Source organism: Gopherus flavomarginatus, chromosome 13 (genome assembly GCF_025201925.1).
Source record: "Gopherus flavomarginatus isolate rGopFla2 chromosome 13, rGopFla2.mat.asm, whole genome shotgun sequence".
NCBI lineage: Eukaryota > Metazoa > Chordata > Testudines > Testudinidae > Gopherus > Gopherus flavomarginatus.
Window position 1 is genome coordinate 7,061,362 of NC_066629.1, and position 13,730 is coordinate 7,075,091.

Here is a 13,730-nt window from a genome sequence, read left to right on the forward strand (position 1 = left end):
TTTCTTAGACACTCCAGTCTCCCAGTATCACCACCAGTGCCACCCATCCTGGGGATGAATGGTTATGAAAACCAACACCCCAATAAAAGAAAAAGGTTCTCTTGATTCCAAAGGAACAAGCCCCAGACCCAGGTCAATATACACATCAGATCTTACCCACAAATCACGCTGTTGCCAATCCTTTAGAATCTAAAATCTAAAGGTTCATTCATAAAAGGAAAAAGATAGAGATGAGAGCTAGAATTGGTTAAATGTAATCAATTACATACAGTGATGGCAAAGTTCTTGGTTCAGGCTTGTAGCAGTGATGGAGTAAACTGCAGGTTCAAATCAAGTCTCTGGAGAACATCCCCCGCTGGGATGGGTCATCAGTCCCTTGTGTAGAGCTTCAGTTTGTAGCAAAGTCCCTCCAGAGGTAGGAAGCAGGATTGAAGACAAGATGGAGATAAGGCATCAGCCTTTTATAGGCTTTTCCAGGTGTAAGAACACGTCTTTGTTACTGTGGAAAGTTACAGCAAAATGGAGTTTGGAGTCACATGGGCAAGTCCCTGCATACTTTGCTGAGTTACAAGGTGTATCTGCCTCCTCTCAATGGGTCATTTGTGTAGCTGATGGTCCTTAATGGGCCATCAAGCAGGCTAAGCAGAACTAACACCAACTTGTCTGGGGTGTTTCCCAGAACTGCAGCACCAATTTGAAATACAGACAGTATAGAGCCAATGCTTATAACTTCAACTATAATAATACAGACATACAGACAGCATAATCATAACCAGTAACCCATAACCTGGTCTTAGACACCTTATATGACCCCCTTTACATAAGATTTGGTGCCACTACAGGACCTTGGTTGCAAACCATGTTCTATGTGGTCCCAGTTTATATCAATAACGTCACATACTCCAGCGTAAAATGGTGTGACTCAGAAGAGGTGTTAGTACTGTATATCTAGGCTTATAATGGAGTTTGTGCACTGGACTCAAATGCCCCTTTACAGTAGTTGTAACATTCAGTTATCACTCAGGAGGTAGATTGGTCAGAGAGGGGCACATCACTTCTATGAACTACATGAGCTGTCATCTCAGCTTGACTCTGCCCAGGCCTCTGTTGGGCATGCTTAACACAAGTATTAGCAGATTAACTCTACGTGATATTATTTGCATAGTCACAGCTACAATTAGGGTTGCCAGCTTTCTACTCACACAAACCTGAACATCCTTGCCCTGCCCCCTGTCCCACCTCTCCTCTGAGACCCCGCCCCTGCCCCACCCCTTCTCCTAGGCCCCACTCACTCCATCCCCCCTCACTCACTCGCTCATTTTCACCGGGCTGGCTCAGGGGGCTGGGGGTGCAGGCTCTGGGGTGGGGCCAGAAATGAGGAGTTCAGAGTGCAGGAATGGGCTCCAGGTTGAAGCAGTGGGCTGGGATGCGAGAGGGGGTGTGGGCTCTGGGATGAGGCCAGGGATGAGGAGGGGGCTGTGGGCTGGGGGTGGAGCTCCAGGCTGAGGCAGGGAGTTGGGGTGTGGGAGGAGGTACAGGCTCTGGGCTGAGGGTGTGGGTTTTGGGGTGGGGCCAGAAATGAGGGGTTCAGGGTGCAGGAGAGGTCTCTGGGCTGGGGCAGGGGTTGGGATGCAGTGGTGTGAGGGCGCTGGGTAGGGGTGCAGGCTCTGATGTGGGGCTAGGAATGAGGGGTGTGGGGTAAAGGAGGGTTCCAGGCTGGGATGGAGGGGTTCGGAGAGTGGGAGGGAGATTAGGGCTGTGGCTGGGGGTTGGGGTGCCAGGGGCCTCAGAGGTGCAGGCTCCAGATGGCGCTTTCCATGTCACTCCTCTGGCTCCTACATGGAGGCAGGGCCAGGCAGCTCTGCACGCTGCCCCATCCACAGGTGCTGCTCGCACAGCTCCCATTGGCTGCAGTTCCCAGCCAATGGGAGCTCTGGGGGTGGCGCTTGCGGTGGGGGCAGTGTGCAGAGCCCCCTAGCTGACTCTGTGCCTAGGAGCTGGAGCGGGGACATGCCGGCTGCTTCCTGGGAGCCGCACAGCATAGATGCTAGCAGGGAGCCTGCTACTGGACAGTCAACCGGACAGTCAACGGCCCCGTCAGTGGTGCTGACTGGAGCCGCCAGGATCCCTTTTCAACAGGGTGTTCAGGACACCTGGTCACCCTAGTTACACTAGTCACTTGATACCTGTCCTTGCAGTAGCAGAAGATGTTGCATGTCTACTTTATTGTTTAGCCCTTTTTTACATGAATATTAGGCCTAGATAGAAAATGGAAGTGATTTCTGTGGAAATGTCTCCTTTTTGAGGGGTGGGGGGAAATCAAAGTATTTTGATTCAGAAATGCTGTGGTGGTACCTCCTGCTTCCATCTGAATAGGCTAGGCTTCAGGACTGGACTACATCTCTCATAATGCACCACAGTCTCTCCTCTTGTTGAGCAGAGGCAATATATAACCTGAGTCCCTGGCTATGGTGCAGAATGGAAGATATAGTTCAGCTGAGGAGCACAGCCCATAGAGGAGAATGGAGACATGAGGAAACCAAACTACCACTCCCATGAGGTACCATGGTAGCATATTCAAACTGAAATATTTTGGTGTTCAGGTATTCTTTTTTTTGACCAAAAAAAATCCATGGAAAACAGGCACTTTTTGCAAAAAAAAAATTATTTTTCAGAATTTTCTCCATAGATACAAGAGCTCACATTCAAAACCCAAGTATAAGATGATGAGAAGATTTAGCTGAGGATGTTCCTGCTTTGAGCAGGGGGTTGGACTAGATAACCTCCTGAGGTCTCCTCCAACCATAATCTTCTGTGATTCTATGCTTCTAAGAAAAAAGGATGGGCTTTCTGAAATCTCTGGAGCAGAGTTTATTTTTAGTTTCAGATTCAGAGTCAACCACCCACTCTTTGCTGCCACAGCTCTAGAAAGGATTCATTTCTCTAGTCAGGACTGATTAACTTCTGGTAGTTACACTAAGGGAGCAACAACCTTCAGTCACCATCCTTAGGAAGTGTGCATATAAAGTAGGATTCTCGGTGTAGAAAGTTGAACAAACCTCACAGAGAGTGAGGGGGAAAACTTCACAAAAGGGTCTGAGTCCAGCTTTCCTTTTTGTAGCTTGGATAATCATGTGAACAATCCCATCCTTGGAAGGTCCTGCAACCCTCCTCCCCACAAAACTCCTTTCCCCAAGAGGCAATGGCTCCTCCTATGTGATCTTGCTTTCTTGGTCATGAGCTATAGCAGCCTGCTACCCCCTCTGACAATTGCAGGGAGAGCCTGCTGTACCTTCTTTCTCCTGGCACTGTCAGTAGGCAACCTGAGAGGCCTTTTTCTCCGCCTCCACTGAGATTCCTATCAAACACTGACCAACTAGTAATGGTTACACTAGAGGGCAATTAGAGCTAGCAGAGTTTATTGAATTATTAATAAAAAAAAAACTTGGAAATGATACAGCCCCATCAAACTGCACACATAGCTCACCTATGGAACTGCATGATCTTATTCTGTTAACCCTCTCCCGAGCCCCTGTTCTTTTGTTATCCTTGCTTCTTGCCTCATAGATTCTTACCTCATGGGGGAAGGGTGTCAAGCTATGTGTTTGTACAACTACTAGCACAATGGGGCCTTTCTCCTGACTGGGGTCTCCAGAAGCCATCACTGTACAAATAATAATAAGAATAATCTAGCAGGGGAAGGTAACAGCATGGTAGGCCCTCTCTAGCGCTTCGGAGAGGGAGGATGTCTTCCCTCCCCATTGCCCTGTCAGTCAATGACCTGTAGGCCAGAAGGGACAATTGTGATCATCTAATCAGACTCCCAGTGTAACACAACCCATAGAACTTCCCCAAAATAATCTCTAGAGCATATTTTTCAGAAAAACATCCAATCTTGATTTTAAAATGTTCAGTGATGGATAATCCACTACAACCGTTGGTAAATGGTTTGAGTGGTTAATTACCCTCAGTCAAAAACTGATGCCTTCTTTTCAGTCTGAATTTGTCTGGCTTCAATTTACAGCCATTAGCTCACGTTATACTCTGCAAGACTGGGGTTGGGGGACCTGGTTACACGGCTCCCCCTCGCCTGGTGCCAGGACGCGGCTGGCTCTGGGGTGGGGCAGGGGGCTGCTGAACGGTGACACTGAACAGGTGTTGATGGGCTGTGAAGAAGGACCCCAGGCCGGGGGGGTGTTTGTTTAATCCCATCCTGCCCCCCAATACTTCCCCCCAAATTGCTTCTTGCATGTTTATCCTGTCAATCCTGCCTCAGCGAGCCCCCAGCTGCCACCCAGCTGTGGCAGGGACCAGGTCCTAGACGTGAGCCGATCCAGAATAAATCAGGTGTTGCTTGCACTATATAAACGCCCTGGGACTCTGGTTCGAATCCCGGCTGTGCTGGCCATCAGGTGCCAATCGTTAACCGACAAACCAGCAAGAGATTCCCAGAGGCTGGTTTCTGCCCATCCAATGCCCCCTGCAGCAAAGTGCCAGGGACCCCCGGATCCACTGCAGGGCTCTGACCTCAGGTTAATGAAACCAAAATAATTACCCAGAAGTCACTCTGAGCCTCAAGGCTGGGCTAGCAGTGGGCTGTGGGTCAGGAGTGAGGGGCACCAGCAGACCTCGTGGGGGGGAACCCAGGGGGCTGCTAGTCGGGAATGAGGGGCACTGGCCAGGCTGGGGGCCGCAGGTTGGGAGTGAGGGGCGCTGGCAGAGAGAAGGGGCGGGACCAAGGGGGCTGCAGCTCGGGAGTGAGGGGCACTGGCGGAGCAGGGGGCTGCGGGCCGGGAGTGAGAGGCGCCAGCGGAGCATGGGGGCTGCGATTCGGGAGTGAGGGACACTGGTGGAGCTGGGAGGGGGGCTGCAGGTCAGGAGTGAGGGGCACCGGTGGCGCTGGGGAGGGGGCTGTGGGTCGGGAGTAAGGGGCACCGGTGGAGCAAGCGGCTGCGGGTCGGGAGTGAGGGGAACCGGTGGCGCTTGGGGGGGGCTGCGGGTCGGGAGTGAGGGACACTGGTGGCGCTGGGGGGGGGCTGCGGGTCGGGAGTGAGGGGCACCGGCGGAGCAGGGGGCTGCGGGTCAGGAGTGAGGGGCACCAGCGGAGCAAGGGGCTGCGGGTCAGGAGTGAGGGGCACCGGCGGAGCAAGGGGCTGCGGGTCGGGAGTGAGGGACACCGGTGGCGCTGGGGGGGGGCTGCGGGTCGGGAGTGAGGGGCACCGGCGGAGCAGGGGGCTGCGGGTCGGGAGTGAGGGGCACCAGTGGAGCAGGGGGCTGGGAGTCGGGAGTGAGGGGCAACCTGCGTCACACCTGTCTCTCCAAGGCCTTGGGGGCTTTATATCCCGCAGGCGCCCCCACGCCCCAGCGATGCTGTTGGCGGCTCTGCTCCTGCTCCTGGTGCTGCTGGCCGTGGCCATGTTGGGAGGTGGGTGGGGAGCTCATGGGGGGGATGGCTTGAGCGTCTTGCCCGGCCCCTTGGCCCTTCCCCTGGTGGGGGGGACTGCCCCACATACTGCACCCAGAGCTGGCCCTGCAGCTGCTAGAGCCAAGTGTGAGAGGGGCTGGGACCCCACTGCCAGACCCCCAGGGCCCCCCTTCCTGCCCCTCTGTGCCTGGCCCCTCCCCCGCCGGGCCCTCTTCCTGTCCCCCCTGTGCCTGGCCCCTCCCCCACCAGGCCCCCTTCCTTCTCCCCTTCACCCCTGGGCTTACCCCCTCCCTGCTCTGTCCCAGACGGGGTTCCCTCCCCTCCTGGGTCCCCCCATTAACCCCCCCCACGTGTGCCCCCAGACATGGTGATGCTGAACAGTGTGGAGTCCATCCGCCAGGTGCTGACCCAGAAATGGTCCGATTTAACCGGGCGCCCCCCCAGCTTTGTTGGTAATGGGGGGCTGGGGTCTGAGATGGGGGTTAGGGCTGGTTTGGGGGGGCTGGGGGTGGGTGAGGGATGTGTTGCCAGAGGGTTTGGGGGGGCTGTTCATGAAGGTATTAGAGGGGTCAGCCCCTCCTCCAGCTCTCTGAGCTCCGACTCCCCTGAGCTCTGCCATCAGTAGGGTTCAGAGTTAACGCTGGAACGGGAAGGGGGCAGGTCCCAGGGGCTTGGGTGGGGGTGGGAGTCTCTCCCCGCCTGGTCACTATCCCTCCCCTTCCCCCCGCCTGCAGCGGAGCTCATCTCCCTGGGGGGGCCACGATCTATCCCTGGGCAACTTCACCCCCAGCTGGCAGCTGCAGCGCAAAGCAGCTCACTCGGCCCTGGTCTGCGCCCAGCGCCTGCAGCTGGACCCGGTTCTGGGGTCCCAGGTGGCCATGCTCTGCCAGGTGAGGGCTTTGCTTCGACCCCCCTAGTGACCCCCTAAGCCCAGGGAAATATCACCCCCGATAGGGATCCGCTTCATCCTAGAGACCCCCGGGATTCCCCTCAGGAACCCCCTTTCACCTCCGGGGACCCCCCCAGGAACCCCCTAACCCCAGGGAAATACCACCCCCCATAGGGACCAGCTTCATCCCAGGGATCCCCCCAGGAACCCCCCTTTGCCCCCATGGACCCCCTAACCCCAGGGAACTCCCTCACCCCATAGGGACCCCCTTCTTCCCAGGAACCCTCCCTTCACCTCCGGGGACCCCCAGGAACTTCTCTTCACCTCCGGGAACCCCCCCCCGTGACCCCCTAAGCCCAGGGAAATACCACCCCCCATAGGGACCCACTTCATCCTAGGGACCCGCGGGATCCGCCCCCAGGAACTCCCCCTTTTATCCCCAGGGACCCCCCAGGGAACTCCCACACCCCATAGGGACCCGCTTCATCCCAGGGATCCCTCAGGAACCCCCCTTTGCCCCCAGGGACACCTCTTCACCCCCAGGGACCCCCCAGGGAACCCTCACACCCCATAGGGACCCCCTTCTTCTCAGGAACCCCCCCAGGAACCCCCCTTCACCTCCGGGGACCCCCCAGGGACCCCCTAACCCCAGGGAAATACCACTCCCCATAGGGACCTGCTTCATTCTAGAGGTCGGGAGTGGGGGGGGAGGGGGTGTCGCTGTGGGGGGCCAGCAGGAGGCGGAGGAGCTGCAGGAGGCGCTGTGGGGCGGGGGTGTCGCTGTGGGGGGCCAGCAGAGGGCGGGGGAGCTGCAAGGGGCGCTGTGGGGTGGGGAGAAGGTGTCGCTGTGGGGGGCAGCAGGCGGCAGGGGAGCTGCAGGGGACGCTGTGGGGCACGGGTGGGGCGGGGAGGGGGTGTCGCTGTGGGGGGCCAGGAGGGGGCGGGGGAGCTGCAGGGGGCGCTGTGGGGCGGAGGCGGGGAGGGGATGTCGCTGTGGGGGGCCAGCAGGCGGCGGGGGAGCTGCAGGGGGCGCTGTGGGGCAGGGGTGGGGCGGGGAGGGGGTGTCTCTGTGGGGGGCCAGCAGCGGGCGCTGCAGTCTCAATCTCGGGGTCCCCCCCAGGTATTCCCCTGCGGCGGCTCCTGCAGGAGGTTCGGTTCTGAGACGCCTTCGTCCGGGCCCAGATCCAGCAGCACCAGGTGGGGACTGGGGGGGGGCGGCTCCCCGGGGATGGAGCCGCTGGGCGGGGCTGGGAGTTCTCGGGGTTGAGGGGTGTCCCTGGGGGCAGGGTACGGGGTGAGGGTCTCTGAGGTATGCGATGTTAGGGTCCCTGGTGAGGGGTTTGGGGGCTGGGGTGGGGGTCTCTGGGGGGTGGGAGTTGGGGTTTGGAGGGTCTCTGGGGAAAGGGTGGGGTACAGGGTGGGGGTGCTCAGGTGGGAGTGGAGGGTCCCCGGTGTTGGGTTTGGGGGTCTCTGGGGCAGGGGGGAAGCATCCCCAGTGATGGAGTTGAGGGGGTCTCTGGGGGGGTACAGGGTGGTGGTGCTCTGGGGTCGGGTTTGGGGGTCTCTGGGGTGGGGGTGGAGGGTTCCCGGTGCCGACTTTGGGGGTCCCCATTATCTCCCCTCACCCCCACATCCCCCCAGGAGTCGCTGCTCCCTGAGTGCCCCTGGGACATGGTGGATCACATGCTGGGGGAGCGGCGAGGGGCCGGGGGGGACTCCGCGGACGAGGGGGGCCTCACCCCGGAGCACGTTTACATGGCGCTCGTGGACCTCTTCAGCGGGGGTACCGAGACCATGGCCGCCCTGCTCATCTGTGAGCCCCAAACCCGTGCCCCCAAACCTCCCTGTACGCCCAAACTTCCCATGTGCCCCCAAACCTCCCCGAACCTTCCCATAGGTGCCCTGTTCACCTGGGCCATGGCCTTCCTGCTGCACTACCTCCAGCTGAGCCCCGAACCCCGAAACCTTCCTGTACCCCCAAACCTGCCTTGTGCCCCCAAACGTTCCCATGGCCGCCCTGCTCACCTCGGCCGTGGCCTTCCTGCTGCGCCACCCCCAGGTGAGCCCCAAACCCCCAAACCTCTCCATACCCGCAAACCTGCCCTGTGTTCCCAAACCCCCTGTACCTCCAAACCTCCCCACGGCTGCCCTGCTCACCTGGGCCATGGCCTTCCTGCTGTGCCACCCCCAGGTGAGCCCCGAACCCCCTGTACCTCCCTGTACCCCCAAACCTGCCCTGTGCCCCCAAACCCCCTGTACCTCCAAACCTCCCCACAGCCGCCCTGCTCATCTGGGCCATGGCCTTCCTGCTGCACCACCTGCAGCTGAGCCCCGAACCCCCACACCTCCCTGTGTCCCCAAACCTTCCCACGGCCGTCCTGCTCACCTGGGCCATGGTCTTCCTGCTGCACCACCCCCAGTTGAGCCCCGAACCCTGAAACCTCCTGTACCCCCAAACCTCCCCTGTGCCCCAAAACCTTCCCACAGCTGCCCTGCTCACCTCGGCTGTGGCCTTCCTGCTGCACCACCCCCAGGTGAGCCCCAAACCCCCAAACCTCCCTGTACCCCCAAACCTGCCCTGTGCCCCCAAACCCCCTGTACCTTCAAATCTCCCCACGGCCGCCCTGCTCACCTGGGCCGTGGCCTTCCTGCTGCACCACCCCCAGCTGAACCCCAAAGCCCGAAACCTCCCAGTACCCCCAAACTTCCCCTGTGCCCCCAAACCTCCCCGAACCTCCCCATAGGTGCCCTGCTCACCTGGGCCATGGCCTTCCTGCTGCGCCACCCCCAGCTGAGCCCCGTGTGACGTTATGAGTGTGATCTAATATCTCACAGAAAGGTGACGGGCGAGAAAGTGTTAATTACCTCACCTCACCCACTGACCTGACCCATGGGTGAACCTTAAGGACTGGTTAGGAAGATCTGTACATGAACAGAGCTTTGAAATGCAGTCTGCATTGTTAGGGGTAGAAGGGAAGGTGTGTGCTCAGGGCTTGTGATGTAAGCAAACAAGTCTTGTCTATTGCTATAGTTTTAATTCAAAGATCAAAAAAGGAATATTAACATTTATGATGATACTTGAGGGAAATAGTATTATTGTCTCTGTGTCTCTTTGAAGGTTGTGGTAACCTGTATCTGAACTGTTTAATGCCTAAATTCCCCTGTGCTAATTGCCAGGAGATTTTGGAGAAGGAGTTAAGCCTATTGTTTTCTCGGGCTGAAAGGCTGCTGGAAATGTATAAAAACCCTGGGACGTGGTCCTTCTACATCTCAGTTCTGCTTTGGATTTCAAGAGGGGGAAACCTTAAGCCACAAGGATTGAGATCTCCAGTGATTGACTGGAGCCACCCTGAATATGGACATTGGATTATAACCTGTGGACTATTTCTAAAAGGATTTTTGGCAACTCCAAGCTCACCTCTGCTATGTATCTGAACCTCAAGAACTGAATTCAAGTCTGTCTGTAGATTGATCTTTTAACCAGCACTCTTTTCTCTTAATACATTTTAGCTTAGTTAATAAGAATTGGCTGTAGCGTGTATTGTGGGTAAGATCTAAGTTGTAATTGGACCTGGGTATGTGGCTGATCCTTTGAGATTGGAAGAACCTTTTCTTGTATATGATGAAGTAAGATTATTCAGGAATCATCATCACATCTGACAGGTGTGTCTGGAGGAGGCCTGAGGCTGGGCACTGTAAGGGAACTGCTTGGTTTGGACTTCTAAGTAACCAGTGAGGTACTATAGAAGCTGTTCTGTGCTGGTTGGTAAATCTAAGTAGTGGAATAACCACCAGCGTTTGGGGTTTGTCTGCCCCATTTTGTTTGCAGTTCACCCTGATTGAGTGACCTCAGCTGGCTCCCACGGGCAGCACCGTCACACCCCAAACCTCCATGTACCCCCAACCTCCCCACCACCTGCTCCAATCGCCTCCTGCCCCATCACTGCGCTGCTCGTTGGGGGTGGGCAAGGGCACTCAGTGCTTGGCGGGCTGGTGTCTTGGGGAGAGTTTTGGGGGGGTCTCTGTGGGTGACCTTGGTCAAGTCCTGTCTCTCCTTGCCTCAGTTTCCCCATTTGTACAGCAGGCAGGATGATCCTGCCCCCCCCAATAAAGCACTGGGCAATCCCTGATAAGAATGGGGGGAGGGGCATCAGTCTCCATGGGGGTCAGTGTCCATGGGGTCCCCCCACAGGTCCGGGACAGGATCCACACGGAGCTGCAATGGGTGATGGGCCCCAAGCGCCCCCTCAGCTATGGGGACCGGGATCGGCTGCCCCTGCTCAGCGCCACCATCTCCGAGATGATGCGTCTGCGCCCTGTGGTGCCCCTCGCCCTGCCCCATAGCACCACGTGGGACACGAGGTTACCCTCCCCGCCCCGCCCCACGGCCTGCCCCACAGCACCACGCGGGACACCAGGTTACCCCCCCCGCCCTGCCCCACAGCCTGCCCCAGAGCACCACGCGGGAAACCAGGTACCTCTCCCCCGCCCTGCCCCACGGCCTGCCCCATAGCACCATGAGGGACAACAGGTACCCGCCCCTCCTCCATCTGACCCCCCCATCTCTGCAGCCTCTCAGGCTTCACCATCCCCGAGGGAACCACCGTGATCCCCAACCTCTTTGCCGCCCACCACCACTCGGGTCCTGCCCCCTCCAGGCCCCTCCCCCGCCACGGGGCTGGGGGCTGAGCCTCCCCGGACGCCTGGGTCCCGAGATCTCATGGGGAACGGGGGGCTGATACCCCCCCTCCTGGATGCCTGGATCCCCGGTTCTCATGGGGGGCTGGGGGCTGATACTCCCCTCCTGGATGCCTGAGACCCCGGTACTCATGGGGGGCTGGGGGCTGACCTCCCCCTCAACCTGGGGCTCCGACTCTCTCATGGGAGTGGGGGGCTCCCTGCCCGGATGCCTGGGTCCCGGCTGACGCCTCTCTCCAATCCCGCAGAGCGGTTCCTGGCCCAGCACAACCTGCTGCCCTTCAGCTGTGGGGCCCGGGCCTGCCTGGGGGAGACCCTGGCCCGGGTCGAGATCTTCGTCTTCCTCGGGCACGTCCTGCACGAGTTCCGGCTGGAGCCGCCTGCGCCCGGTGCCCTCCCGGCCCTGCGGGGCGTGTTCGGCACCATGGTGCGGTGCCCCCCGTTCCACATCCGCTTCCTGCCCCGGGGGTCCCCGAACCCCCTGGGACACCCATAGCCCCCCCTTCCGCATCTGCTACCTGCCCCAGGGCCCCCTGTGCCCTCCATATCCCATAGCCCCCCCCTTCCGCATCTGCTTCCTGCCCCAGGGCCCCCCTGTGCCCTCCATACCCCATAGCCCCCCCATTCCGCATCTGCTTCCTGCCCCGGGGCCCCCCTGTGCCCTCCATACCCCATAGCCCCCCCATTCCGCATCTGCTACCTGCCCCAGGGCCCCCTGTGCCCTCCATATCCCCATAGCCCCCCCTTCCGCATCTGCTTCCTGCCCCAGGGCCCCCCTGTGCCCTCCATATCCCCATAGCCCCCTCTTCCGCATCTGCTTCCTGCCCTGGGGCCCCCCTGTGCCCTCCATATCCCATAGCCCCCCCTTCCGCATCTGCTTCCTGCCCCAGGGCCCCCCTGTGCCCTCCATACCCCATAGCTCCCCCTTCTGCATCCGCTTCCTGACCCGGGGTCCCCTGAGCCTCCCGTGACCCCATAGTCCCCTTCCATGTCCACTTCCTGACCTGGGGCCCCCCGAGCCCCCTGTGACCCCATAGCCCCCATTCTGTGTCCACTTCCTGACCCGTGGGTCCCCTGAGCCCCCTGTGACCCCATAGCCCCCCCTTCCATGTCCGCTTCCTTACCTGGGGCCCCCCAATCCCCCTGTGACTCCATGGCCTCCCTTTCTGCATCCGCTTCCTGCCCCGGGCGTCCCCTGAGCCCCCCGTGACCCTATAGCCCCCCCTTCCGCATCTGCTTCCTGCCCTGGGGGTCCCTGAGCCCACTGTGACTCCATAGCCTCCCCTTCTGCAACTGCTTCCAGCCCCGGGCCCCCCTGTGCCCTTCATATCCCATAGCTCCCCCTTCCGCATCGGCTTCCTGCCCTGGGGGTCCCCCGAGCCCCCTGTGACCCCATAGACACCCTTCCATGTCCACTTCCTACCCCGCGGGTCTCCTGAGCCCCCTGTCACCCCATAGCCCCCCCTTCTACATCCGCTTCCTGACCCAGGGCCCCCTGAGCCCCCCTGTGACCCCATAGCCCCCCCTTCAATGTCCACTTCCTGACCTGGGGCCCCCCGAGCACCCTGTGACCCCATAGCCCCCCCTTCCATGTCCACTTCCTGACCTGGGCCCCCCGAGCCCCCTGTGACCCCATGGCCTCCCTTTCTGCATCCGCTTCCTGCCCCAGGGGTCCCCTGAGCCCCCCGTGATCCCATAGCCCCCCATTCTGCATTCGCTTCCAGCCTCGGGGGTCCCCTGAACCCACTGTGACTCCATAGCCCCCCCTTCCACTTCTGCTTCCTGCCCCAGGGGCCCCCTGAACCCTCTGTAATCCCCGAGGGCCCTTCTGCAGCCGCTTCCTGCCCTGGGGGTCCCCCGAGCCCCCCGTGACCCCATAGACACTCTTCCATGTCCACTTCCTACCCCGTGGGTCTCCTGAGCCCCCCGTCACCCCATAGCCCCCCCTTCTGCATCCACTTCCTGACCCGGGGTCCCCTGAGCCCCCCATGACCCCAAAGCCCCCCCTTCCATGTCCGCTTCCTGACCTGGGGCCCCCCGAACCCCCTGTGACTCCATGGCCTCCCTTTCTGCATCTGCTTCCTGCCCCGGGGGTCCCCTGAGCCCCCCGTGACCCCATAGCCCCCCCTTCTGCATCTGCTTCCTGCCCTGGGGCCCCCCTGTGCCCTCCATACCCCATAGCTCCCCCTTCCACATCCGCTTCCTGCCCTGGGGGTTCCCCGAGCCCCCCGTGATCCCATAGACCCCCTTCCATGTCCACTTCCTACCCCGCGGGTCTCCTGAGCCCCCTGTGACCCCATAGCCCCCCTTCTTCATCCGCTTCCTGACCCCGGGCCCCCTGAGCCCCCTGTGACCCCATAGCCCCCCCTTCCATGTCCACTTCCTGACCTGGGCCCCCCCGAGCACCCTGTGACCCCATAGCCCCCCCTTCTCCGTCCACTTCCTGCTCCGGGGGTCCCCTGAGCCCCCTGTGACCCCATAGCCTCCTCTTCCATGTCTGCTTCCTGACCTGGGGCCCCCCGAGCCCCCTGTGACCCCATGGCCTCCCTTTCTGCATCCGCTTCCTGCGCTAGGGGTCCCCTGAGCCCCCCGTGACCCCATAGCCCCCCCTTCTGCATCCGCTTCCTGCCTCGGGGGTCCCCTGAGCCCACTGTGACTCCATAGCCCCCCCCTTCCACTTCTGCCTCTTGCCCCAGGGGCCCCCTGAACCCCCTGTGA

The 13,730-nt window shown here is 60.0% G+C and overlaps 1 protein-coding gene across 1 annotated transcript; it reads left to right on the top strand.

Annotated features, from left to right (window-relative positions):
* Positions 1-5,367: 5,367 nt before the first annotated feature.
* LOC127033544 (steroid 21-hydroxylase-like) lies at positions 5,368-11,508 on the top strand. Its single transcript, XM_050921483.1, has 8 exons — positions 5,368-5,425; positions 5,788-5,873; positions 6,160-6,315; positions 7,956-8,128; positions 8,818-8,848; positions 10,507-10,676; positions 10,886-10,956; positions 11,261-11,508. The coding sequence occupies exons 1-8, from the start codon at positions 5,368-5,370 to the stop codon at positions 11,506-11,508; spliced, it is 993 nt and encodes a 330-aa protein (XP_050777440.1).
* Positions 11,509-13,730: the final 2,222 nt, after the last annotated feature.

Coding starts and splice junctions, on each gene's coding strand:
- LOC127033544 (XM_050921483.1), top strand. CDS start 5,368: ATGCTGTTGGCGGCTCTGCTCCTGCTCCTGGTGCTGCTGGCCGTGGCC. Junction 5,426..5,787: donor GGCCGTGGCCATGTTGGGAG/GTGGGTGGGGAG, acceptor GTGTGCCCCCAG/ACATGGTGATGCTGAACAGT. Junction 6,316..7,955: donor AGGTGGCCATGCTCTGCCAG/GTGAGGGCTTTG, acceptor ACATCCCCCCAG/GAGTCGCTGCTCCCTGAGTG.